The sequence below is a fragment of the Ceratotherium simum genome, chromosome X, assembly GCF_057802395.1.
Source record: "Ceratotherium simum simum isolate JZ-2026a chromosome X, ASM5780239v1, whole genome shotgun sequence".
Lineage (NCBI taxonomy): Eukaryota > Metazoa > Chordata > Mammalia > Perissodactyla > Rhinocerotidae > Ceratotherium > Ceratotherium simum.
This window is the reverse complement of record NC_141940.1, coordinates 115,956,995-115,984,191: the sequence shown is the minus strand read 5'-3', so window position 1 is coordinate 115,984,191 and position 27,197 is coordinate 115,956,995. Positions and strand designations below refer to the sequence as shown.

The 27,197-nt window shown below is 41.7% G+C and overlaps 1 protein-coding gene across 7 annotated transcripts in view; it reads left to right on the top strand.

Annotated features, from left to right (window-relative positions):
• The window catches only part of REPS2 (RALBP1 associated Eps domain containing 2), a 261,022-nt gene that overhangs the window by 121,810 nt on the left and 112,015 nt on the right, over nt 1-27,197 (top strand). For 6 of the 7 annotated variants that reach the window (XM_087427758.1, XM_087427756.1, XM_087427757.1 and 3 more), the window contains exons 3-5: nt 2,518-2,666; nt 4,775-4,901; nt 10,950-11,047. In XM_087427758.1, coding sequence (XP_087283884.1) covers nt 2,518-2,666; nt 4,775-4,901; nt 10,950-11,047 — 374 coding nt within the window. The remainder of the gene's footprint in view (nt 1-2,517; nt 2,667-4,774; nt 4,902-10,949; nt 11,048-27,197) is intronic. The other variant, XM_014791129.2, reaches the window with a different exon arrangement.

Genomic DNA, 27,197 nt, shown 5'->3' with positions numbered 1-27,197 from the left:
CCCCTCCCTGTTGTCATTGCCATTTGTTATTGCATTTATGCTGCTTATGTTTTTTCTAGTGGATTGAGAAAATTGAAGTATTTCTTATATTCATGTCTCCATCAAACATGGAAAAACAGGATTTTTCCCTTACTTTTTAGAAGGTCACATGTTTAAAAAAAGGAAACGCATAGTTTTCTTTGTGAAAGAGAAAAATAGTCATTTATATTTAATATACAAAGCGTTTCTGTGTTCAAAGAATACAACCTAAGGTACCATTATGAAACAAATTATTGCCTCGGGTGGCTGCACGAATTGTCTCCTTGGCCCCTATAAACATTTAATTTGAACTCTTAATTTGTTTCCTGTGTGTTAATTTAATTCAATTTGGGAGAAAAGATTCTAACCAACTACTACAAATGGATCTTCTCCTGTGATTACTTGACATACAACACTGGATAGCACATACTTTATTGATTAATCTAATAAAGTTTCACTATTAAATTTGGTGTATATATGACTAGGAAAAAACAATTAGACTGAAAATTTGCAAACTAGTTTTACTTTTCACTTTTTAAAAGCTTGCACCAGCTGAAGGGAATTGGCACCTGCATTAAAGTTTTCAATCATAGGAATATTATGTATGGTTACAATTTTAAGTGCGAGTCATTTAAAACCACATAACCAAAGAGAGTCCGAGAGAAATTCAGCTGTATTTTGTCTTTTGCTGTTTGGTGGCTGTCTAGGGGAGAGAAGTTCTTCCCCAGGTGGACAGTTCTGGAGAATTGCCAGAGCCAGGGAAGGAGAATATGTGAAGTGACATGTCCTGAAGGATATCTGGGAGCCCTAGTCTAATAGTTGATATTCATCATACTGTGTTCGTATTCCACTGTTACCGGAGTTATCTGTTGAACAACAATAAAACGCTGGTCAGGGAGCGTTTTATACAAATGCTTACAAATGCTGAGAGCATTTACTTCTTTTCTCCCTCAAATAGTGTTTGGAGGTAGAGTCATCCTCTCGTGGTCAGATCAGGGTGCAAATTATTTTATATGATCTTGTTCCATCTTTTTAGATCCTTTTTGCAGACTGAGCTGAAACAAACACCTTTCTGAGAAGAGAACCATAGGATTAGCTTATATTTGATTTACGAGGAATCTAGATTTTCTTTTCTTTTGCCTTTTTCTTTTGAAGTCCTTTTTCTGCCTTGAGTGCTGGAGAGCTGCCGAGGTTGGGAAACATTAAAACATTAAAAATGGCGGTCATCCTCTCTTTAGAGGAGAGTCTTGGTTTAATTTTCCAGATTGGTAATTCTATTTATGTCTCTGGGGCCCTTGGCTGATTGATCATGCAGGGATTTGTCATATTGCCTACTTCTTTGAATCAAATGTGGACATAGCAACTAAAAATAAACATGATGTGGATATTAGAGAACCAGGGGCTTTCTTTGCCTGGGGAGCTAGGATACTTGCTTGCTGTTGCTAAGATGTTTTCTGGCTTTAGCACAGCATCAATCATTGGAAGTACAGCTGTGTTTTTGGAATAGTGAGCTGATGGAAGCACAAAGGCACACTGATGAGTATTATCCTGAACAATGGATACAGATGCAAATCATTATGCGTAATCCATAATATTATACCCATTTTTGGAGTTCTTTGTGCTGTGTGATTTGCTGTGCTGAGAACTAGAAGTGTGCCAAAGCATCGTTTCTGTTTTCAGAATAGTTTTGTCAGAAATTTGAAAGATAAGTAAATATACCAGACTGTTGCATTTCAGCTCTTTGTAGCATTGTGAGTGTGGCTAATGGTTTTGATGGTAGAATCTGGCTGAACATTGGACTGATTGCTCTAACTTGATACCATTTTCCTTATTCCATTATGAAAAGACAACTGGAGATTGAGTGTGAAAGTTCCTTAAGGAGTGACATAGGGTAAGAAATTGTTCTATCCAGTAAGTTTGCCCTAGGAATGAGGGACCTTTCTGTAGGGCAGCAGCACTTGGCACTGGTTACGAGCCAGCTCTGCCACAGATGAGCTGTGCGATCTTGGGAATGTTACTTAGTTCCTTCTTGTCTGTTCCACATCTGTCAAAGAAGGCTACTGATAGTCTTACCTTATAAGTTGTTGTGAGGATTAAATGAGTTAATACTTGCAGATCTTAATACAATGTCTGGCATATAATAAGTGCTGTATAAGTTTTTGCCTGCTACCATTTGTCACTTAATATTATATTTATACAATGTCACATCCTTTTTCTTGGTGCTGGACTAAGGGCAGAAGTGGGAGATCAGTCCAAAACCTGAATTTGGTCTGCGATGATTTGACAGCATTTAAAAATATTAAGCTGGAATACCTTGGTAAAACTAGCATTTTTCTATCATGACATTATAATAGGAGTCCTCATTGTGTTGAAATAAAAATTTAATCTGTATTTAGTGCTCTGGAATTTTTCCTCAAATGTGATTCATCTTTTGGCCATTGAGTTCCCCTTTTCACATTTTAAAGTCTCACTTGAGCGTCTCTGATTCTGGTCCTAAAGAATTGCCGCTGCCTCGCTTTATGATGTCAAAGACGGATGGTGAGATACGATTTGGGAACCCAGCTGAGCTGCATGGAACTAAGGTTCAGATTCCATATTTAATCACGGAAAAAAATACCTTCAAAAGAATGGACGATGAGGATAAACAGGTAAACACTCTGATCTGGCATGTCTGTTTGATTCTGACCATGAAACCTCACATAGCAGTGCCTCATACCTGCTGTCAAGCTTCCAGCAAATCTCACCATCTGGGATACAATTACAGACTTGGAAGTGAGCCAGTCAAATTTCCTTGTAGCAAGAACAAGAGGCTGATGCATAGGAATTACCATGAGCCCCCCATGGGCCCTTTAGAGCCTACTTTAATGTAGAATTGTGTCTAAAGTAAGGCTACTGATTTAACACACTTACCTGATTTCTCTAATCAGCATTTCTAAATAGGTTCTTTGAAATGTAACTTCTAGGAGTTTTTAATAGGTCCTCTCCTCCAAAATAGTCGGGAGAGAAGGTTTCTCTGGGTAAATATGTTTGGAGAACGCTGCTTTATATCCTATTCTTGGGGGAAAGGCTACATCTTCAGTCTTGGAGATTCACAGTGCACGTTAGCACGTTGAAGGCCTCGAGAAGTCCTGTAATAAAGAGACCTAGAAATCTGCATTTACTTTCTTGGGGAGCATGTTTGAAATGCCATCTTGGGAAATGCTGCCATTACACATTTAGTAGGTTAGGAACAAGAATAGGGAAGATGAGCTTTTAAAATTAGGCCACTAATTGCAATAGTCAGGTGGTGATTGGTAGAGACAAAAGTATAAAATTCCAGAAGAGTGAGCCTATCAAGAAGAGGTAAATAGTCTTACACATTAGTAAACCCTGAGGTCATCAAGGTACAAGCTCATACTTCTAATAAAGATGCAAAAAATCATGCAGAAAAGTCAAATTATATTTGATATAGTATCTTCTGTAAGGCAAAGAAATGTGTTATATTTTAGGAAGATGAATCAAAATATTTTCAAAATGCAATAAATATTAAAGGATTAAGTCAGAAAACTAATTTATATGGCTCACCCTGGTAGTGCTGGCTATATGAGGTGTTGCTGCAGAAGTTTTATATTTAAGCGAGGTATAGTATGTCCTGTTAAATAACTCCATGTACTGTTGCTTTCATAATTCTGATACATTTTAAACTAGTTCTTCAGGGATATATATATAAAGGAGTATAGTAATCTTCAGTCAATACTCTTTGGCATGTTTTCCCAACAGCATTTGGAGAGGTATGAGAGTCCACTATCCCAGGATGGTTGATGCCCTGGGAACTTTCCAGGCCCATCCCCTGACTGTGTGATTGAGGACACTTCTTTCACTTCAGCCTGGGTTAATGCTAGGCCCACTCAATCTGTGGGCGTGAGCTCACACTTCAAAGGAAATATTCTTTTCTTTTTCTTGAAGAAGAGTATTTGATCAGTATCTCAGATTGCGTATATATTTTTAGACTAAGAGCACCTGTCTAGTCTCTGTGTTGATAAAAAGTACTGTTTCCTTATTACGTGGGTACTCTAAAGTTACCACTCTGTTGGTATCATTAAAAAAAAGGAGGAAACCCAGTAGTAGAGTAAGGTTGCTTACCTTGCCTTGGGTCCTGCATAAAGTTCATATTTGAATTGAAATTCAAATTATAGCTTGTTAAGGCTCCATCCTAGTGTTTAGGAGTGGGCTAGTTGGAGTGGTTTACCCATAATGAATTATTTTGCAATCTCTCAGTGTAAAAAAAAAAAAAAGCTGGCATTTTACTTTGGCATAGTAAGCTCCAGGAATATGTAGCATTGAGCATTTTAAATATTTTTTAATATCCACATTTGCTAGGGAAGACTTGATAAGTGTAAATCCAGGAAATAGGAGCCTTTATTAATGAATCAAAATTGAATCTATCCACAAAGAGATAAAAATTGGGGAGTATGAATGTTCTTTCATGTGATCAATGTCTTTCATTTTCCAAAGGAAAATATTGGCATAACTGAAAGTATTTCAGGCTTGTTTTAGTAATTTAGGTAACTGAGCCCCGGCAAGACTATTCTGTGGGAGACCTTTGAATCCTCAGACACTGCTTTTTAACCAAGCTGCGTTTTTGAGAAAACATTTCCTCCATTTGTTAAATCAGCCAGCTCACCAGCAATAGAGTTGCGTTATACTTCATCACTGTAGCTCAGAGCACCAGCCTTCTCGAATGATCGCCTCTGAACTCTGCTCTGGTTCTTTGAAGCAGGAAACACAGTCTCCCACGATGTCACCCCTCGCTTCCCCTCCTTCTTCCCCGCCTCATTACCAGAGGGTGCCCTTGAGCCATGGCTACAGCAAACTGCGGAGCAGCACAGAGCAGATGCATCCAGGTAAGAGGCCATCTCGGGGCCAGCTGTCCCAGGCAGTGTCTTAGAGACTCCTTAATCTATCAGGCAGCAACACCACCAGCTGCTGAATCTCCTGACTTAATCACCTCTGTCTTTGGAAACATGGCTCAATTTAATTGTATGCTCTTAAGTAAGGTTTTTAAAAAGAAATAAATATATCTTAGTAATGCCTTGTCTCCTGTCCTACAAACTAGTTCATCTTTAGACTTGTAAACAGCGATTTAGATGATTTAATCCTTCATATACAGATTTTATTTTACAGAAACATAACCTATTAAGGGTTTGTATTGTTTTGCAATTGTTATTCCTTTCTGCAAACATACCAAACATATTTATATATGCTTATATATATACTGCTTTTATGAAACTACTTGAAAAATATAACTATGCAAAAGCAAAAGAGTTGACTCAACCTTTAAAGACTGATCACATAAACGAAAATACTTAGCTCTTGTGTTTGGGAATAAGAATAAGGGAAATGCTAGAGGAAGCATTTTGTTGAGAGGTGTGTAAAGTGCCCGGTTGTGGGGGTGCCTGCTTGCTCATATTTATACTGTGCTGACCATGTCAGTGGTAAAATACGTTAGTTGGTTCTGAGGGTGACTTGCAGAGTTGGCTGCCCAGGCTGCAGTGCTTAAAGCTCCATAAATTCACTGCAGCATCTTGTCCTCCTGGGGCTCAGGCTCCTAGTTTAAGATAGGACCAATTAAAGGTATTCTAGAATTGGATATTAGTAACCCCCCTTTTTTAACTTGTGGGCTGTGGCTGAAAATTACCCAGTTTCTGCAGGTTTTTGCTGCATTGGAAATAGTAGTGACTTCTTGAGGGACACAGATATAAAAATGTGTGCTGGGCTGGACTAAAGAGGGGCTGTAATCATGCAGAGAGAAGCAGATGCGGCATAATGGAAATATCTTTTGATTGGAATTAGAAGGTGTGGGTTTATGTGCCTAGCTATGTGACCTTGGGCAAGCTATTTAATTTCTCTGAACCATGATTTCCTCTCCTCTTTTAAAATGCACTGACAGTATCCTAGAGGGGGGCTGTGAGGATTAGTGAGAACGTGAGTATAAAATGTGTTTGGAAATTAAGTCCTATGCAAATGTAACATAATGTTGTTAAGGGATAGTAACAAAAAAACACTCTCCTGCAGCTTGAATGTCTCATTGGTGTCTGAAACGAAACGGGGTTGAGAATTCTTCATTTTCCTCTTATAGTCTCTCCTGCCTGATTTCTCTATTTTTAGAAGTGGGGTCTTTTGATTCCTAATCTTATTTGGGCTTGGAAGTAGGAGTCCTATGCATAGCATGGTGCCTGTTTTTTGGTGTTTAATTCACAGGTGAGTCATTTTTTGTTCTACTGAGTCAGCCTATCACCAAGTTCTACCCTTTTTTTGATACTCCTTAAAAAACCTGTCGGTACTTGCTCTCTCTACTTCTTGCTCCATTCTCTCCTCATTCTGTTCAAATTGGGCTTCCATTCCCCCAGTGGCAAACAGACAACCTGCTTTTCTCGGTCTTTCTTGACTCCTAGCAGCCTATGTCAAGGTCGTCCATGCCTTCATTCTTTTTTATCCTTTTTTTTAAAGTGAGCTAAAATTTACGTATGATAAAATGAACACATTTAAAAATCTTCAATTTGAGTTTTAACAAATGGATGTACCCAGGTAGCCACTGCTTCGATCAAGAATAGAACATTTCCAGATGTGAGGGCGATCTGGCTGTGACATCTGTCACCGCATTGATCACCAGGGTTGATTTGGCTGATTTGGCTGGCTAGGCAGGTATCCCCTTCCTCCCGAAGGTGTGTGCCCGGTTGAAGAGGACAACCTTCCCCGATAGAGGAGGACCATTCTTCTGTCAGGGGTATACAAGTGGCTGTGCTCCCCTGCTAGAACCTCCAAACAAGCTCTCAAGGTCCATTTGTAGGAGAATGTAGGGTAGTCAAGCTTCCAAGACTCCAGACACATCCAAATGAGGCACTGCATGTGGCAGTCTGCCTTTCTGTAAAAAAAAAAAAAAAAAAAAGAACATTTCCATCACTCTAGGGATGCCCCTTTCTAGTCATTCCTTGCACCCCAGTGCAAGCACTGTTCTGATTTTTATCACCATAGATTAGTTTTGCCTCTTCTAGAACTTCGTATAAATGGAATCACATTGAATGACTGTACTCTTATGTGTCTCCTGTCTTTCCCTCAGCACAGTGGTTGAGATTGATCCATATTGTTGTGTGTGTCAGTAGCTTGTTCCTTTTTATTACTCAGTAGTGTTCCATTGTGTGAATGTACCACAGTTTGATGATCCATTCTCCTGTTGATGGACATTTGGGTTATTTTCGGTGTTTGGCTGTTATGAATAAGAATACTATGAACATTTGCTGGATCTTAGGATAGGTGTATAAGAGATTACCAAAGAGTTTTATAAAATGGCTGTATACTCCCACTGGCAATGTTTGAGAGTTCAGTGTTCCTTGCCAGCATTTGGTACTCTCAGTGGTTTCTTTTTCTTCAGTGTTTTTAATTTTAGCCATTCTATTAGATGTGAAGTGACATCTCCTTGTGGTCACTCTTTCATTCTTGAAACATTATTTTCTAAGTTTCTGTTACCCCTTCCTGGTTTTTCTCCTATATCGTGATCCTTAAACGTGGCGAGCTGATCTTCCAGAGATTTCTCTTTTGCCCAGTATACCCATAAAGAGGAGTCTGAGTGGACAGTCTCCTGTTTCTCAATGAGTTGAGTTTTCTGGATCTAGTCACTGATTAGGAGGCTGTTTGGTACCTATAGCTGGGAACAAGGTCATTCATAAATAAAATGTTTACATGTATTTCCGTTTAGACTTCTCCATCTATCTAAGTCAAAGGGAGGGAGAGTTTTTTTTCTACGGCAACTTGGGTCCATCTTGTGATTTTTACTTCTAATTAATACTGTTCACTTCAAAGCTTGTTCATTCCTATTTTTATAACATCTGTAGATTTTCCCCTGAAGGATTTTCTTTACCTGTCTCCTTCCTTTTCTGTCATATATCTTTAGGTCAAGAAGTAAGAGTAACCCACATGTCTTCATTCTCTTCCCTCACGTTTTCGGAACTCAGTTTCTCTTAAGGCTTTCATGTATTTTTCCATCTATTTCTTAACTCTCCTCTGTTGCCTTCACAATGCCATCAACCCCTCTGAAGAACCCAGGATTCTCTTTCCTATTTCTTTCCTCCATCTTCCCTTTGATCTATACGGTAACATATCTAAAACCTGTTAAACCTTAGTGACTGGTACTGAGCATTCTAGAGTTATTCTTTTTTTATTTTTTTTGTGAGTAAGATCAGCCTTGAGCTAACATCCAGGCCAATCCTCCTCTTTTTGCTGAGGAAGACTGGCCCTGGGCTAACATCCGTGCCCATCTTCCTCCACTTTATATGGGACGCTGCCACAGCGTGGCCTGACAAGTAGTGTGTTGGTGCGCGCCCGGAATCTGAACCCAGACCGCCAGCAGCGGAGCGTGCACACTTAACCGCTACGCCATGGGGCCAGCCCCTAGAGTTATTCTTAATTTATGAATTTATGCCTTTTCAGAAAGGAGTTTTGCTGCTGGGATAATTTTCTAGGAATACGTTTTTCTGGGATCATTTCCCTGTCCAGGACTCTGTCGTGATTCCAGGCTGGTGGGGCATGTGTGTGACTGTGTTTTAAATCAGACTGAGCATTTTCAGACCAGTCTGTGATTCAGAGCCCCCCTTCAGCTTCTCCCCTGGGCTCCTGCTAGTATCACCTGTGGGATGTAGCTATCGCTCTTGTTCGTTGGGTGAGACTTATGCGCCAGGAATCATGCAGAGGTCTTTATGTGCATTCTTTTCTTCTTACCACAACCCTCAGAGGCAGGTATTGCTATCTATATTTAAATAAATGTTTAAATCACAGTAATACATGCATATAGTTCAATAATACTTTAATGCCTATAGTAAAAACAACTATTCTCCTTCCTACCCAACTTGTTTCTGATCTCCAGAGGCAACTACTTTCAACTCTTACCTGCTTCCTTCTGATAGCTAATGTCTTATCTCAAATCAGTATGTCAGTTCTGCTTTTTCTTATTCTCATGAATCACTTCTAGCTATCTCCTGACTTAAGAGCATGGGCTGTGATGTCAGTCTCCTGGGCCTAAAGATAGAGTTGGTGGGCCTACATTTCTGTCCATTTCTAGCCTGTGTTTCTATGGGTATTTCACTTTTCTGAGCCTCAGTTTCCCTTATCTGTAAAATGGAATAATCTCTGCCTCAGAGGTTTGCTCTGTGGATCTAATGAGACATGTTATATAAACATCTTTGCCTAGCACAGATCTTGGCACATTGTAGATGCTCAAATATTCCCTTATATTTTCTTTTGTGTTTTTACACTCTGGTACCTGTTTTACTCTTGAAGCTCTTAAGTGTTCTTGAAAGTCATCTTCTGGATATCATTCACTGGGTTGACTGCAGTCTTTAGTGTGCAGTTACTCGTGGTCTCTGTTCCGGTTTGACACTGAATCTGAGAGTGATAAAATCTTTATGCTTCTTTCTATACTCCTCCCCCTTGGAGAAGGATAGTACTTCTGGTTCCTTATTAAATCTCTCATAAAGGGATCTAAGAATTGTTTATTTTGCATTGAGTTGCATGTTTTGGGTTTTATTTGGGAGGAGGGAGAGTAGAAGCAATAAGTAACATCTACCTTTTTACCTCCTGAGTTCAGATCCGATTGAGGAATGAGGCAGGAGTCAGATGGAGGGTGGCCTGAATATCAGCTGTGGTACTGATAGAGCTGATTGGAGCATGTATCTTAGATTTGTGACCAGATGGGCTTTAGACACTCACCTTTCCAGTCACAGGCAAACGAGGCCAACCCAGGCTTCCCAGAGGAGTAGGAAGAGAAAATCTGCCGTGAGTCCAGGCCTCTCCAAAAATGACCTCCCACGCAGCTGAATCTTCGTTCAAGCCTAACTGATGAGATGTATCTGTCTCTTTTGAGGGAAAGCTCTTGTAGGTGAGAGACTGGAGCCAAGGGCCAGATAGTCTTCCCCCACACATGTCCCTCCTAGGCAGTATAAGCTCCTTCCCTCAAAGGGGAACCAGAGGCGAGTGGGGTTAGCTTCCCAGGGAAAGCTCATGACCACTAGTATCGCAACTGTGGTACAGTTTACTGTGGTGCAAACCTTCCAGCATGAGGAGTTTAATTCAGTGTTCCATCAAAATGGAATGATCTTAAAATTCCTTCTCCAAAGGCAACACGTGCCTACTAGCTGAGACTTATTTTTTAAGATTTGGATTATGTACTCTCTGTGTATGTTTCTTTTGCAGTTTTTGTAGTTTTATCCATTCTTACCAGGGTCTGAAAATTTACTTAATGGTTTTCCAGGCAATGATTTTGATATTTTAATGTATTTTAACGTGTTATAATGTTGTGTTTCCATTGCTTGGAGGAAATACAAAAAGCAGATGTGAGCCCGAGAGTGGTTTGTTGTTCTTGATGTGCTGTTGTTATACCTTCTTTATTTTAAAAAGATCCGACTATGCTAAATGTGACACCATAACAGGCTGCTTTGCTCTCTCTACCTCATTTTATTTATAAGGAATCTACAGAAAGAAAGCATTTTACTTATTTATATACTTTCAAAAACTCGAACTGTTCACCCAAAGAGGTCAGAAATGGTTTCAACTTGGGTGATAATTTCTCCTTTCTGTGGGAGCTGAATACTACCTGGTTATGTTTAACTGTTTTCCTGCCATATCGGCAGGGTAATTATTAAATGTTCTGAAAATTTAATAATTAATTTGATGTAAATATTTTCCTGCCTTATCATAAATTGGTTGAATGTCTTTAGATTGTTTAAATTGTACCTAAGGGCACCAAGGTTTGTTTGTCCTAGGTGGCCCTAAGCATATAAACTCAATTCCTTTGCTAATTCTTCCCCAAAGAGCAGGCACTGTATCAGTTTTAGTGTGAAGTCATGATTTTTGGGTGAAATCTTTGTGTACCATGCTGACTTTCCCTCCTGCTGTTTCAGCTCCTTATGAAGCTCGACAGCCCCTTGTCCAGCCTGAGGGAGCCTCATCGGGGGGCCCAGGAGCCAAGCCCCCTCGGCATCAGGCTTCCCTTATCCGGGTAAGTGATTTTGTGGGGTTATGCCACTGGGAGACTTTGGGGACATGGCTTTTTGATGGCCCCCCCCCCCTTTTTTTTTTGCAAAGAAGAAATAAAACTGCCCCTCATACAAATATTGTATTTCTTGTTCTATCACTTGTATATTTTCCTAAATCTTTTCTACTGTGTTTGTTTCTACTCCTCAGTATCTCTAGACTAATCCAGGCTAGTTCTTGGTCTTTGGTTTGTCTAAAATGCCCTTCCACCTTCATCTGCTTAATCACTAGGCACCTCCTTCAGGAGAGCTTTACTTTTTCCAAAACAACCTCTTATCTCTGCCTTATTCTTTTTTTTTTTTTACCTTTAATTTTTTGTTTATTGCAGTAACATTGGTTTATAGCATTGTATAAATTTCAGGTGTACATCATTATACTTCTATTTCTGCATAGATTACATCATGTTCACCACCCAAATACTAATTACAACCCATCACCACACACATGTGCCGAATTATCCCTTTCGCCCTCCTCCCTCCCCCCTTCCCCTCTGGTAACCACCAATCCAATTTCTGTCTCTATGTGTTTGTTTATTGTTGTTATTATCTACTACTTAATGAAGGAAATCATAAGGTATTTGACCTTCTCCCTCTGATTTATTTCACTTTGCATAATACCCTCAATGTCCATCCATGTTGTCACAAATGGCTAGATTGTTACTCATTCAGTGCATAGTTAGCTGTTGCCCATTTGTTTTGTGCCTCCAATTATGTTGCAAGCTTTTGGAAGGCAGAGGTAGTTCTGTATTCTCTCTCAGTGCCTAATCCAATGCTGTTTGGGGAACAGTTATTTTACAAGTGACAGCAACTACTGTTTCCTATATGTAATAGATACAAAAGAAATATTATGGCAGAAGCACAAGTGATATCTCAGTTTCTCCTGGCTATACTACAGCTTAGAAAATGTCAGCTTCCCTTTTTCCAGTGTTTTCCTTTGGATAAAGAGCTCTTATTTTTTCTGTGTCTGCAACTGTTATCTTGTGTAGTATCTCTGAGTCCTGTGCTGAGGAAGTCATCCTCTCAAAAAAGGTTGTGCTTGTGTTTCTGTGTGTGTGTGTGTGTGTGTGCATGTATGTCTGCATAAGAGAAATTATGAAAACAGTACTGTTTGACCCTAAGACAAGAGGAAGTAGCATGGTTTGTATAACATTTCAGTTGTCCAACTTAGAAAGAAGGATCATTTGTGTGCAGGCAGTTCTACTCAAAATAGAAGGATGGTGTCAGATACTCCCATAAAGAAGTGGCTGGTAGTCTCAAACAGAATAAACAAAGGCTAAACAAGATCGTGGTATTCACGGAATACCCTCTGGGAATGGGGCTCTGTATTAGGTGTGGTACAGAACTTTATCTTCTAAGTTGGTACTCTTTGTACAAAGAACTTTCTTAAAGATAATAATGTAGCCATATGCTGTGTGTTTATATTTAATGCTTCCTACAATCATAGGATCTAGTACTGTTTTATCTCTTAGTACAGATGAGCTAACTGTGGCTGAGAGAGGTCAAGTAATGGGTCTAAGGTTTCATTCATAACTAGTAGGTGGCAGAACCATCATTTGAACCCAGGCCTGCCCAATGTCAAAACCTGCACTTTAGGGGCCAGCCCCGTGGCATAGCAGTTAAGTGTGCGTGCTCCGCTGCTGGGAGCCGGGGTTCGGATCTCGGGTGCGCACTGATGCACTGCTTGTCAGGCCATGCTGTGGCGGCGTCCCATATAAAGTGGAGGAAGATGGGCACGGATGCGAGCCCAGGGCCAATCTTCCTCAGCAAAAAAAAAAAAAAAGGATTGGCACGGATGTTAGCTCAGGGCTGAGCTTCCTCACACACACACACACACACACAAAAAACCCTGTACTTTAAAATATTTTGCAATATATTAGAGTCCTATAGTATAAGGAGGCTAGGTTCTAGAGTTGCTGCATAAACAAACATTGAGTGTAGTAAAAAATATTCCTGAAAATCCTTTCTTGGTACCACATTGGAGAGACAAGATGCCATTCTCTCCTAGGTCCAGTAGAGTTCAGTTTTATCCCCAAGTTGAAACAGACAGCTGTTTCTTCAGCTGAGCCCCAGATGTGGTAGTTGGCTGTGTTTAAAGGTCCTGTGATACAAAAGTATGTGTCTTTAAACACAAGAATTACATCCACTGTGGAGTGAGGGTTACATTAGGAAAGGTATCAGAGGGACTGGGATTCATTTAAAAAATCTCGAGGGTATGGCTGTGCATGTTTCTGAAGAATGTATTCTAGTAATGTGGAGAGCAAATCCTGAATGGTTGGAATGATGGTCCAACAAGCAGCAAATCATGAACTTTACAGTGGTCAGACGGGGTTCACTGGACCCTTTCTACTTGTCTGCCTGGATGGGATCGCCATGGATTCTTCCTTGGATTGGTGTCCTGTAATTTCTCTTCTAATCTCTAGGTCCATTTTTCTGCTGATAAACGTGCTTCTTGTGCACATCACTCAACTAATATTTACTAAACATCTGTTAAGTGCCAGGTACTGTATTGAGAATACAAAAATACAAAAATGTAGCACTCCCATTCCTTGCCCTCATGGAGCTTATAAGCTATTGGAGGAGATGCCATTAATCAAATCATCACAAAGTAAATATATAATTATGATATGTGAGGTGAATAGAAATTTTGCTGTACTTTGAGGATGAAAAATTAAGAGGCAGTGTTATGACCTGCCCTTGGCAGGTGGGGGGTCATCAAGGAAGGCTTCTAGCGGGGAATAAATTCGAGTTGAAACGAGAAGGATTCATAGGTGTTAACCAGGTTAGGGGGTGGGATTGGGGGGAGCAGGCAAGAAGATAGAGGGAACTTCACATACAAAGACATGTTCTATGTGCTTACCATTTTATACACTTCATCTCTTTCCATGCTCACAGCTGTCTTACAAGGTAATTCCTGTTGTTATCCCATTCTTCAGATGACAAAACCTGAGGTTTAAAGACTGTTTAATTTGCTCAAGGTCACAGGTCGGAAGTGGTAGGGCTGGAGTTCAAACACTGAACACAATTCCTTCATCTCTGGCTCAGGAACTCGATGGATGGTGATGTCATCTGTTAAGCTAAGAAGCCCTGGATGAAAAATTGGTGTTGGGAGTATTGGGGAAAGATATGAGTTCATTGTTGGATGTTGGGATTTGAGCTTTTGAGATAGCCAAGAGGAGGTGTCAAAGAGATGGTAGGATATATGGGTCTGGAGCTTTGGGGAGAGCCAGGGCTACACATAAGTATTTGGCAGCGATTGGCCATTAGAAGGACTTAATGGTATAGTGCAGAAAAAAACCAGACAGGTTCTCGCCCAGGTCCAGCCAAACTCTGTGTGACCTTGGGCAAGTTCCTTCTCTTTTCTGTAACCTGAATGACTTGGAATGGATTTAATAGTTCATTGTAATAATCTGCAACAGTCTGATTCCCTTAATGTTTGTTTGGCATCAGTGAAGGTCCCCCCCTCCTGTTTGGAGCATTGCCTTCTGTTTAAGCTGAGAGCAAGGGGCCTTTCTTGGGACAGCAGTCTGTGGTTTTCATGGCTCATGTGTTTTTCTTTCTTCAGTTCTTAGGTTTCCTTCTTATGCCTGTCAGCATGGTTTGGCTGGACTCCACGTCCCAGAAGGCAAAATGCCAACCTGAATTAGTCATGTAGATGAGGGGATTTGAAGTGAAGGTTCTTGGTGATGTGGATTGGGCATGGTGCTAGGTTAGGCCAGGTGACTAATTCCCCTCGCTTTGCAGTGTTAATGTGCTGGTGGCAACCTTGCTGTCTTCTAGCTTTCTCCGTGGCCTTGTGTTCAAGTCCCTGCCTGCCTGATTGGAGGAGGGGGTGGCCTCTAGGTACTGGCGGAGGCTTTTAGGGACCTGAGCCCGTGCTGTTGTAGCTCACGGGCTTGGCATTTTAGAGGTGCTTATGCCAAATTCAGCGCCCAAACATCAGAATGAATAGTCTTTTTGTTTAATATTTTAGGAATTTTAATTTTTTTGTTCAGACATTGGATGTTTTTCCCCTTGAAATTTCAGATACTGAGCATATCCTATGTTGGTGGGTGGTTGACAGTGGTTTGTAAAGAAATGATAAGTCTTCTTTCTTACTTCATCTGTTATGTGTTTATAGGTCATTTTGTTGTTTACTTTTCACAAGTTATCCTAGCCATGTAGACTGTCTAGTCATTTGCAGTTTTGCTGGTGTAGGATTTAGAACTGCCCCTTCTGCTCCCATTATACTCCACTTCCTCTGTTTTTGCCATGGTTGCCAGAAACTACCTTGTGTTAAGTCCTTGTCTCGTTGACCTCTTGGCAGCTTTTCACACTGATCACCTTGAAATGCTCTCATCATTTGGTGTCCATGATGCCATCCTCTCCTGATTTTCCTCCTGCTTCTATGACTACCTCTTCCTAATCTTCTTTTTCAATTCTCTTTTCTCCACCTGCCCCTTCCATGTTGGTGGTCCCTAGGTCCAATTCTCACTCTGTTACTCTTTAGCTACATGGAGGCTGATGACCACATATCTCCATCTGCTAGACATCTTCACTCAGATGTCCCACTGTCATTTTAAACATGTCTTTCCCACAAAACCAGCTTTCACCCTTCCATTCCTGGCTCCATCCACCCATCAGCACAGGCCAGAATGCTGGTCACAGTCTTTGACTCCTCTCCTACCCCTTCTGCCCATTCACTTACCAAGTCCTGGCCATTTCATTTTCTAAATACCTCTCTTACCTGTCCATTCCTCTGCACTTCCTCGGTTCAGGCCATCCTCTGTCACCAAATCAGTTATATTAGCCTAACTCTTTCTTCTTGCTTCTACTCTTTCCCTCTTCAAATCTATTATCCTCATTGCAGACAAAAACAGTCTTCAAAACACAAATCTGATCCTTCTACTCCCTTGATTGAAACTGGTCACTCTCTGTCCCCTACTCTCAGCATATCATCTGTGTTCCTGAACCTGGCTCTGGGGGCCCTGGTGTTTGGACCCTGCTTACTTACCTCTTCAGCTGCAATAGCTCACTTCTTCTCTCCCTCCATACTCTGGCCACGCAGAGCTACTGGTCGTTTCCCAGGAGGTCACTGTTCTCTATGTGGGAACCTTACTCTTCCTCCTCACTTTTGCCTTCTTTGTTTTTTTTTTAAAGATTTATTTTATTTTATTTTCGCCCCAAAGCCCCAGTAGATAGTTGTATGTCATAGTTGCACAGCTTTCTAGTTGCCATATGTGGGACACGGCCCCAGCGTGGCCGGAGAAGCGGTGCGTCGGTGTGCACCCGGGATCCGAACCCGGGCCGCCAGCATCAGAGAGCACGCACTCAACCGCTAAGCCACAGGGCCGGCCCTGCCTTCTTTGTTTTATCTTTTGTCTCAATTCATCTATGCTTGTTTTCCAGTGATAACATGAAGTGTGAGAATTTTCTAATATTTCTTGTATATGTGAGATTTCCATTTTTTCATTCTTAAAAAATGGTTTGGGGGCCGGCCTGGTGGCGCAGCGGTTAAGTGCACGCACCCTACTTCGGCGGCCCGGGGTTCACAGGTTCGGATCCCGGGGGTGCACCGACGCACCACTTGTCAAGCCATGCTGTGGCGGTGTCCCATATAAAGTAGAGGGAGATGGGCACGGATGTTAGCCCAGGGCCAATCTTCCTCAGCAAAAGAGAGGAGGATTGGCATGTTAGCTCAGGGCTGACCTTTCTCCCAAAAATAAAAAAAAAAGGTTTGTTGCTCCTCTGCTCATTTATCTGTGAAGCTCAGCCAGGGGGATGGGCGTCTGATCTTTATTGGTTTCCAGAGAAACCAGTGTTGTCTGTTTCTTTTGTATCGTTCCAGGAATATTTTATGCATATATAAGCGAATATAGGTATTCTTATATATCTAATATATGCAGTATATTTTTATCTGACTTTAGGGAGACAGTTTTGGCAAATGAAATATCCTTCCAGCCAGATCTCTCCGGAAAAGATTACCTTTTATTTTAAACCAAAACACACTCACTTTTTAAACCCTAAACATACACGCTGTGATGTTTTCTTCTCTTCCTGGAGGGATGGACTTACAGTCTTTGGGGTAAATTCTCAGTACTCACTACCCTTCTTACTTCAAAGACAAAATAATGACAAACAGAATTTAGAGAACTTGATCACCCTGTCATTCTACTGGGGTTTGGGCTATGTTTTTGCTGGAAGATTTCTAATGAACAGGTACGGGAGGGGTTGTTGGACATTGCTAGCCAGTCACCATATTAATCTAAAGTCTGTAACTTGGGAAACATATGTTTAACTTAGTCGTCTCCTTTTTTCCCTCATTCTTGCTCAATCTCAGTTTCTTGCCATGCCTCCTCCCCCCACCCCCAACCTCACTCTGGGCTTAACTGTAGGTACTTAGGGCCAGAAGCAGATTCTCTCTGCTCCTTGGGTCCTTTGAGAATGGTTCTAAATAGCAAAAACATGTATGTAAAGGATGGTGAAAGAAATGAATACCCTGAGGCTCTGTTGAAGTGGTGTTGCCATAAGTCCAGAGAGAACTGATAGTCACCACAAGTAAATGGTTCATTCTAAGATTTTTGGTGAGAACAGGAAGAAATAGTCTTTCTGTTGTCAGGGAGGTTGACACTGCGCCGAGAGAACTTTTTATGGTGTGAAAGATATTTTATGGGTAGCCTGGACCAGGATGCTGGGAGGATAAGGAGAGTAGAGAGTAGAGATTGTGGCTGAAAGACTGGGGTGGGATTGAGTGAGGTGGCTTAGAATTGAGTCATGAGCAAGTTGGTGCTCTGAGTTTGGAGAAGAAAGAAGCAGGTAAACAAGTGGGGCACACTATGTACTGTCTCAGCCACTGTGGTTCTCTTACCTAATACTTAGCCTAAGGAAATGACCCACAAGGCAGATGGGGCCCATGGGGGCTCTTTGAGGGTCCAGGAATTCTCTGTCAAAGCATCCTTTGGCCTGTGTATGGGTTGTTTATTTTTTTCAGTAGGGCCTCAGGCATTTTTTTCCTTCCTTATTTTGGAATCTTTCCCCTCTCCCCTTTTCTGAGAGCTCTGATGTTGCCCCCTGTAGGTGCCCCACTGTCTACGTCAGCATAATGCCACTTCCACACATAGTTCTTACCCTTTCCTCTACTCTTCATATTGCAGTCAAACCCAGAGGCAACTTACATGACCTATTTTTTTTGTATTGGTCTAGGAATATTTTATGCATATACAAGTGAATGTAGGTTATTATTTTTTTTTGAGGAAGATTGGCCCTGTGCTAACATCTGTTACCAATCTTCCTCTTCTTTTTTCTCCCCAAAGCCCCAGTACATAGTTGTGTATCATAGTAGTAGAGTTGTAGCTCTTCTATGTGGGACGCTGCCTCAGCATGGCTTGATGAGCAGTGAGTAGGTCCACGCCCAGGATCCCAACTGGCGAACCCCGGGCCGCCGAAGTGGAATGCGCGAATTTAACCGCTATGCCACCAGGCTGGCCCCAAGTTCCACCTTTTTACACATGGGGTAGCATACTGTATATCTGTTATGCACTTTGCAGTTTTTACTTACAAAAACTTTAATAACATTCTTTAGCTGTACATAAAGTACTTATCTTTTTGTTTTTTCAAATGCATAGTATTTCATTGTGTGCATCTTCCATAAATCATTTAACCAACCTCTTCTGATAAACAGCTAGAACTTGCAATCACAGCATTGTTTGCATATGTGTAGGATCATTTCCTAGAAATGGAATAATTGGGTGAAATGTCTGCACATTTTTAATTTTGGATAGATTTTCAAATTGGAGACTGTACCAATTTACACACCAACAACGTATGAAAATGTTTATTTTCCCATACCCATGCAAAAACAATGTACTAAAAAATGATGGATCTTTACCAACATGATAGATGAAAAATGATATCTCACTGTAGTTTTAATTAGCATTTTTCTTTATTAGTGAAGTGGAATATCTTAAGTTTATGAGTCATCTCTATCTCCTTTTCTGTAAATTGCTTCTTTATATCCTATGCCCTTTTTGCTTTTGGGTTGTCAATGTTTCCTTATTGATTTATCATTCCTACCAGTCTGAAACCAGAAGCTGGTGTCTCTTTTCCTTTGGACAAGTGAGAGGCTGCAGCATATGTGGAAAACTGCTCCTTGTGTGGTCTAGAGGAGGTCCTGGGCACCTGAGGCCCTTGATGGAGGTTAGGGACCCCAGCTTCTTTTTGGTTCTGGAGCACTCCAAGCCCGCTGGCAATGAGGATTTCTTGTTTATTCCTTCATGGCAGTAAAGTTGAATTACTTAGTTTATGGGTAGAGATTACGGCTAGGAAAATCTGTTGTTAGGGATGGTAAATGTCAACACACTGTCTGTGTGTGTGTGTGTGTGTGTGTGTGTGTGTGTGTGTTGACCTCTCAGCATTGCTTAGACAACTATATTCTCTTCCTCTGACAAACAGAAGGGAGAGAGGGAGGAGGAAGAAAAGGGAGGGAGAAGAGAGTATATGTGTGTTTGCCTTTGTGTGTAACAGGAAGAACTGGTTTGATAAATTTTATAGGAATGCATGCAGCTTGTTCTGGACTTGACATCTTGTTTTACCAGATACTTTCCCCATTTGATTTCAGACCCTCGCTGGAGTTTGACTGTCTCCTAGGGGGTAAAAGGGGAACGTGTTCGCAGTGTGTTCTCCTCCACCGAGTCTGCCTAGAACCCGCAGACATCTGAATGGTCACTATTACCACAAAGACCTCCTAGTTTTCATAGCATCAAGCTTCCTTCCTACTTATTTCCTTCACCTACTTATAATGTTTTTCAGAATTTCTAGTCCTTATTTTTGAAACATTTTATTTCAGTTGATACTGAAATTTCCTTCTTTTCTCGGCTTAAATCTGTTTTAGCTGTCTCTTATTGTATTCCTCAGGTGCTTACCATGTACCCATACTTCTTAACAATTAAAGTAATGGTAATTGCTTGGTTTCTTTGCTAGGGGGTACTTCTACATGAAAGGCAAAAGTGTTTTGTGTTATGAGAATAGTAAAAAGATACTGAATCATTGAAAGAAACGTGACTTCAGGATATAAGAAGAGGGTACCTGGGATAGAAATTTAAGGATGTTTATGGGAAAAAGACATTGATTCAGTAAATATTAGGACTGATTGGGGTGCTGTCTTAAGGCCTTGCAGAATCTGTGCTTAGAGACAGTGGGGTGAGGGGGTGGGTAAAAATGGTAGACTGGAACATAGTAGAATTTTAGTATCCATGTAGTGGTCTTACCACAGGTCAGTTAGACTACTGATGAAAGCAAATGAGCACTTTTTTTTTCCTTTGGTGAGGAAGATTGTCGCTGAGCTAACATCTGTGCCAGTCTCCCTCTATTTTGTATGTGGGACGCCGCCACAGCATGGCTTGAGGAGCAGTGTGTAGGTCCGTGCCTGGGATCCAAACCTGCAAACCCCAGGCCGCTGAAGCGGTGTGTGTGAACTTAACCACCACGCCACCGGGCCAGCCCTGAAATGAACACATTTTATTTGTGGGGTCAGTGTTGCTTTTCCCCACCAGGTATGGGCATTGCATTAAAGCTTATGGTGGCCAGAACTTTCCTGGTAATAGCTAGGGCCCAAACTGATTTGGTATACAGGAGCATCTCTGATTTAGCCTCTCAGTTGTAGCCAGAAATACCCCATTGAACTCCTGGTCCCAGACAGTACTTTTTAAAGCTAGAAAGGAGAGTGGCATTTGTTTCCAGCTTATTCCCCAGGACCCTTTGGTCTCAGTTAGTTAATATATACTAGACTGTGAATATGGAAGCCTCCTTGACAAGGGTACCATTTCAGCCCCTAGGCCCATCAGTATTGCCCCTGATCTCAGGTGAGTCATGCCCCCAGCTGCCTATCCCAACAAGAGTCACTACCAACTGACTGCTTATTTTCTTCTGTTGCTGTGCTGGCCTCTTAGCTTGTATGTGTCCTTTCAGTCCTCCCAACGGTCTTGCAGGGTAGACTACATGCAAGATTACGTCCTCTACTCATTCATTCAGAAATGCTTACTAAGTGGCTTATATGGGTCAGCCACCATGCCAGGAGTACCCTGAGGACTACAAACATGGTCCCTGCTGTGAGGGAACTTGCAGTCAAGTTGGGAGATGGATGAGCATCAAATGATCCCACCTCTATATGTATAATGGAAAACTGACAGTTGCCCTAAAGGCAAGGGAGTACTTTGTTAGCATATAACAGAGAAATCCGACCTAGGGCTAGAAAGTGAGGGAAGGCTTCGCCAAAGAAGTAATGCTTGAGCTGGGCTGTGGAGGATGACCAGGAGTTAACCAGGCAAAAGAAGGATGGTGCTGGGGAGGTGAGGAGAGGAGTGTTTCCCGTAGCGGGAAGAGCCTAGACAAAGGGCATATGTTGGTCAGGGTTTTCATTGTGGACAACAGAATCTACTCTGGCTAGCTTAAGCAAATAGGGATTTACAATAGGAGTGTGGATGGCCTACTAGATCTTTGGAAGGGCTGAAGATTCAGACTCTGTTCTGAGCTTGCAAGAACAATTCCCTGAACCACACTGCAGGACTGGACGGCTAAGGGAGTGTTGCCTCTGCCACAATCAGAAAGCTACAGAATTGGGCAATTGCTGCATTACTTTCAGCTCCAGCTCCACACCATGCATGACCTAAGCCAGCAGAATGAATGCTTTGTTCCCTGCCCCTGTCACCATGTGACTCAGTTCTGAATCAGTCTTCCATGGGTGTGTTTAGTGGAACCTAAGTCCCATCTGGAATTCTAGCAGCAAAGGTGTGTGGGCAGTGTAGTTTTTACCTAGCCACCCTCTGCAGTGCAGGGAGTTATGCAAAGACGGGGTGGAGTAGGTGTTGAGTGAGCTGATCCACCATGTATAGTATGCAGAGGAGACACAGTCGAAGAACTGAAAGCAGGCCAGTGTGGCTAGAGCCTGAAGTGGGAGGGACATGATGCTGCAGAGGTAGGCAGAGCCCTGTGGGCTGTGTCCCCGCCTTTTAGGTGGCAAACTGATGGCTCAGAACTTAAGTAACTGGCCCAGGTCTCATGGTGAGTAAGTGATCATCCCAGATTTGAACTCAAGTCTGTCTCCCTCCAGAATCTACACTCTGTTTGCACCTCCAATCTGTAGCCTCGTTCTCTAAAGCATTCCTTGAATTCAGCCCAAGTTCTTGGCACATGTGTTTCCCATCTGACCTCAGGCTGCCTTGAGTGTTAAGGGGAGGACATAGTGGAGAAGAGACAGGCAGCCTTGACCTAACAGGCAAGGATGGGGCTGGGAATGCTAGTGCAGTGGTGTCAGAAGTCTGCAGCCTCATCAAAGTCTCCTCTTACTCCTTATTTCTCACTTTTCTCTTGTTCTCTTGGCCTTCTCCTCCAAGCACAGAGCAAAATCCTGACAACTGTAAAGGAAAAATGCCCTTCTGGAGCAGCAGATCTTGGCTCCTGATGGAAGACTTGGAGACAGCAATTACTCATAAGCATTTCTTAGGTTAATCAAAATAGTGTTAATACTACATACTAAAATAACAGTGAAATGATTGAATACTTGTATTGTATGGCTATATACAGGATTCTTTCCTCATGTGAAAACATGCCAGATGCTTATAGGCAAAAATTATGTGAGAAATAAAAGGATGCTCTGTATAATTTAATAGTTCACTGACCAACTAAACTAGATCATGGGGAGGGAGGTGGAAGTATAGCATATTCATATCCCAAGCTCGGATCCTCAATCTTCAAAATTGCTGCAATGATTTAGGCATTGCAGTGAGATTTTTTCTTGAGAGGAAATGGTCCATTGTTATAGGATGGATGGGTGGATAAGGGGGAGAACCATAGAGCTTTCTGATGAAGAGTATGGACTCCAGGCTCTGTTCATGTTCTGGCTCTACCGTTTTCTAGATATGTGGTCTTGGTAAGTCACTTCCCTTCCCTAATCCTTAGTTTCCTGTTCTGCAGAATGGGAATAATGGGATCTACTTTGCAGAGTTGTTGTGAAGATGAACATAGGTCAAGTGTATTAGGTGCTTACAGTGTCTGACACTTAGCATAAAAGTGACAAATATGTTTTACCTAACGTTCTCCTATGTGGTGATCATTTTTAAAATTTAGTTTATCTTAATAAGCAGCAACTGTGTGTTGCTTATTAGACTCAGAGAGATTCCTACAGTTTGATAATCAACCTTGTAAACTGTTGAAATTAGATCTCTAAATGAGTTTGGCAATATGTGATTAAAGGCATCTTTGTGGATTTATTTCCATGAAGAAACTGATAAAGTTAAATTGCTTTGTTAGGATTTAATTTTAACTAACTTCTCTACAGGCAAAAACAGAAGTTATTTATTGCAACTTCCTGTGACTCTATAAATATTTCAAAATAAAAAGTAAAAAAAAGGGTTTTTTTTTTTTTTTTAAAGTTCTCTAACTTTATAAGTACGGGAGAGGGCCCAGCCTTTACACTGTTGGGAGACGTTGCTTGATAAGTGCATATAAAGTTCAGTTCCAGTCATTATAGGAGAGCTCAGGTTAACCTTTCTGTCTCCGGAACAGAACTGGCAGTTTGTCTGATCATTCATGTATTTGTTCACTCATTCAATGCATATTTATTGAGTGTTTCCTATGTGATAGGCACTTTTCTAGGCATACAGCAGTGATCAGGAGAGACAAAATTTCCTGCCCTTATGGACCTTATAGTGAGAGTAGAGTGGGAGACAGAATGTAAATAAGATTATAGAGTATAATATAGAATAGCTTGATGTGAAAACAAAATTGCTGAGCTCTGTCTTCTTTTTTAGCTCCATTTATTCATTCTTCATTTAACAGTTTTCCCACAATTTTACCCTAGCCGTCTTTTCTTTTTACTGTGTACATTCTTCCTGAGAATCTCCTTCAAACCCATGAAAGATACTCATATTAACCAAACATAAAAAGACAGCTGTGGGGCCGTCCCAGTGGCATAACGGTTTAAGTTCATGCACTCCACTTTGGCGGCCTGGTGTTCGCGGGTTTGGATCCTGGGCATGGACCGACGCACTGCTTATCAGCCCATGCTGTGGTGGCGTCCCATATAAAGTAGAGGAAGATGGGCATGAACGTTAGCCCAGGGCCGGTCTTCCTCAGCAAAAAGAGGAGGATTGGCAATGGATGTTAGCTAGGGCTAATCTTCCTCACACACACACACACAAAAGACGTCTGTAAAGATGTATCAGCATGCTGTCCCTGTAGATAGTCTGCAATTGACAATCAATTATAAAGTTGTTTGGGCTCAGAATCATCTCATGTCATTATGTGGTCAAATTACAAAGCTAAGATAACCTCATGCTTCTCTCTGCGGTGCAGGGATTGCTGTGCTGTTAGGACTGGGTAGGTCTGCTTTTCCTTTGGGCCTGGATTGAAGGATAGATTAGTTAGGGTCACAGCTGCTATAACAAATATGCCCTACAGTTTGATGACTTAACCACAATAGGTATATTTCTCATTCATCTAACAGGTTGGCAGGTGGCTTTCCTCCACATGGTGATTCAGGCACCAGGGCTCCTTCTCTCCTGGGGCTGTATCATCCTCCATTCAGTGGGCCATTGAGGATGAACATAGAAGAGTGCCCGCAGGATGCTAACCCTGCCTGGAAGTAGTGCCGATCACTTGTGCTCACATTGCATTGGCTAGAACTCAGTCACATGGCTGCACCTAACTGCAAGGGGGGGGGCTGGAAAATGTCATTCCTGGGTAGGCAGTCATTCAATGACACCTCTGCACCAGTCATGGTGGGGTGTGAAGGATCGGAGGACAGCCACCATAATCCCACGTATAAGCACGGCTATCATTTGCTTCTATGACTCTTCTTTTTTCTTGGCCCCATGACTGATCAATCCTCTTGGTCTTTCTTTAGGCAGATTAATATTCACTTGGGCTATAGTCTAGTCTCACCAGCTTGTTAGCCATTCTTTCTCTTTAGGGTGGAGTCTTCTCATATCTTTGCTCGTGAGAGCATGTATTGATCAGTGGTTGCAGTATATGGCAGTTTTATTTCCAAAACATTGTTGGCAGGGGAGGTGTTCTCACACATTCACTGTGGGCTTGGTATGAGTTTTTGCTACTCCAGATGGTTTGTTTACTGATGTAACAAAAGGACATTGTTATAAGATCATTGCCCCCTCAGGTGAAATGGCTGCGCTCTAAGGCAGCTTTTACAGAATGCCTCCAGCGTGCGATCATATTCTAAACAGAAATGTTCTATGGTTGAAACAATATACGTACCCTTCTTAAGTTCTCCCTGACAATGCCTCTTTGCAATTCATATTATTCAGCTATGCTTGATTTTTTTAAGATACTTCAGGGGTATATGTCACCTTCTGGGATTTTATTAATGGTATTACTTTTTAATGAGTCTTTTGAAGTCTCTTTCATTATAAACAGTCTGTCTTCCCCAGAGATAATAACTTGCAGTGCCAAATATTTGCATTTCACTTGAAACAAAACCAAGGGTTTGAATGTTTTAAATATAAGCAAATCTAATTCTCCTGTGTCTAGAGAAACTGTATAATGAACCATATGTATGTGGCTTAAGCAGACAGATGTGGAAGATTTCTCTCTCTCTCCTTTTGTTTTTCCTTAAAAATGCTGGCTGAGCTCAAAATTGGCACTAAGTAGCAAATATATCTGCCCAGCCAACCAAACCACTGGAGCTGGAGTTGAACTGGGGGAGGCCTCTTAGGATGCATGCAAAAGTGGAGCTTTTCCTGGTTCTAGCTTCTACTTGGAAGCTCAAGTCTCCACAACTCACGCATCCCCATTTCTTAGTGCCTTCAGTCTTTGCAATCAGACATTCTCTCTTAGGTGACTGACTTTTCAGGTCTTTGTCTGAAAAGTTGTGTCGATTGTAGTGGTTGACTTTTGGGTTCACTTGGAGGAGATGGTTCCACGCGTCTGGGTCATGCAGTGAGGTGGTCCCCTAGCTGCTGACAGAGAGGTCCTGAGCTGCCATCCCACTGCTGGAATTGGGCCTTCTTCTGGCGGTTGCCATATGGCTTTTCTTTCTCTTACTCCTCTCATAGCCCTCCCTACCTCTGGGCCACCTTGATCTCTGGCCAGGGTTGCTGATATGGCCTTAGGTGGGCTTCCTACCTTCCCCCTCCATTCTCCTCACTGAAGTAACTCAAATCTGATTATGTCATTATCCTCTTTAATAGTTACCTGTGGCTCCCTATTGTCTTGTAGTTACAGTCTATACCCCTTAACCTGGGCCTTCATGGTCTGGGCCCTGCTTTCTGTCTGAACCATCTTGAGGCAACTACACTAACATCCACTCTGCGCTGGCAGCCTATTCTCTCTCTATATACCCCAACCAAGTTACTTTAAAGAGATGGCCATTTTCTCTCATTTTTTGGTGCCTTTGCAAATGCTGTTCCTTTTACTTGCCTCGCTCTACATGTTCTGCAGTATTACTTCTCAAACTTGAGTGGGCTTTGAATCATCTAGAGGGCTTGTTAAACCACAGATTCTTGGGCTCCACTCCCAGACTTTATGATTCACCAGGTGCAGGGTAGGGTCTGAAGTTCTGTATTTCTAACGAGTCCCAAGTTGATGCTGATATGGGTGGTCTGGGGCCTGCACTTAGAGTAGCAAAGCTCCAGAGTACCCTATCTTACCATAGCACTTACTTCACTGTTTTGAGATTGCCTGTTTGTCTTTCTCCCTCGCTGGACTCTAGGCTTTCTGAGAAAAAGAATCTGTTTGCCCATCAGTGTATCCCTAGTGACTAGTATCTGGGATATCGTTGGTGTTCAATAAGTATCTGTTGAATGAATGAATGAGTGGGTCACTGTTTATGCAGCAAAGTTCAAGTCATTTTTCTTCTTGTAGTGGTTCAGCTTTCTTTTGGAATATTTCAGCCTAACGGTATGTGGAATGTGATTTACCCCTTCCATATGCCCTTACCTGTCCCTGAAATAGTCACTGAATGGATGTGGAACTTGAGAACTCCCCATAGATATCAGAGACCGTGGGTGAACTACAGGAAGACAGACAGGGACTTCTGATAGATCTCAAACTTTAAAATATGAAATGGACTCATAGGTTTTCTTTCATTAAGCACAGCATAGTGTTTGTGCATCTCTTTCAATATAAGGC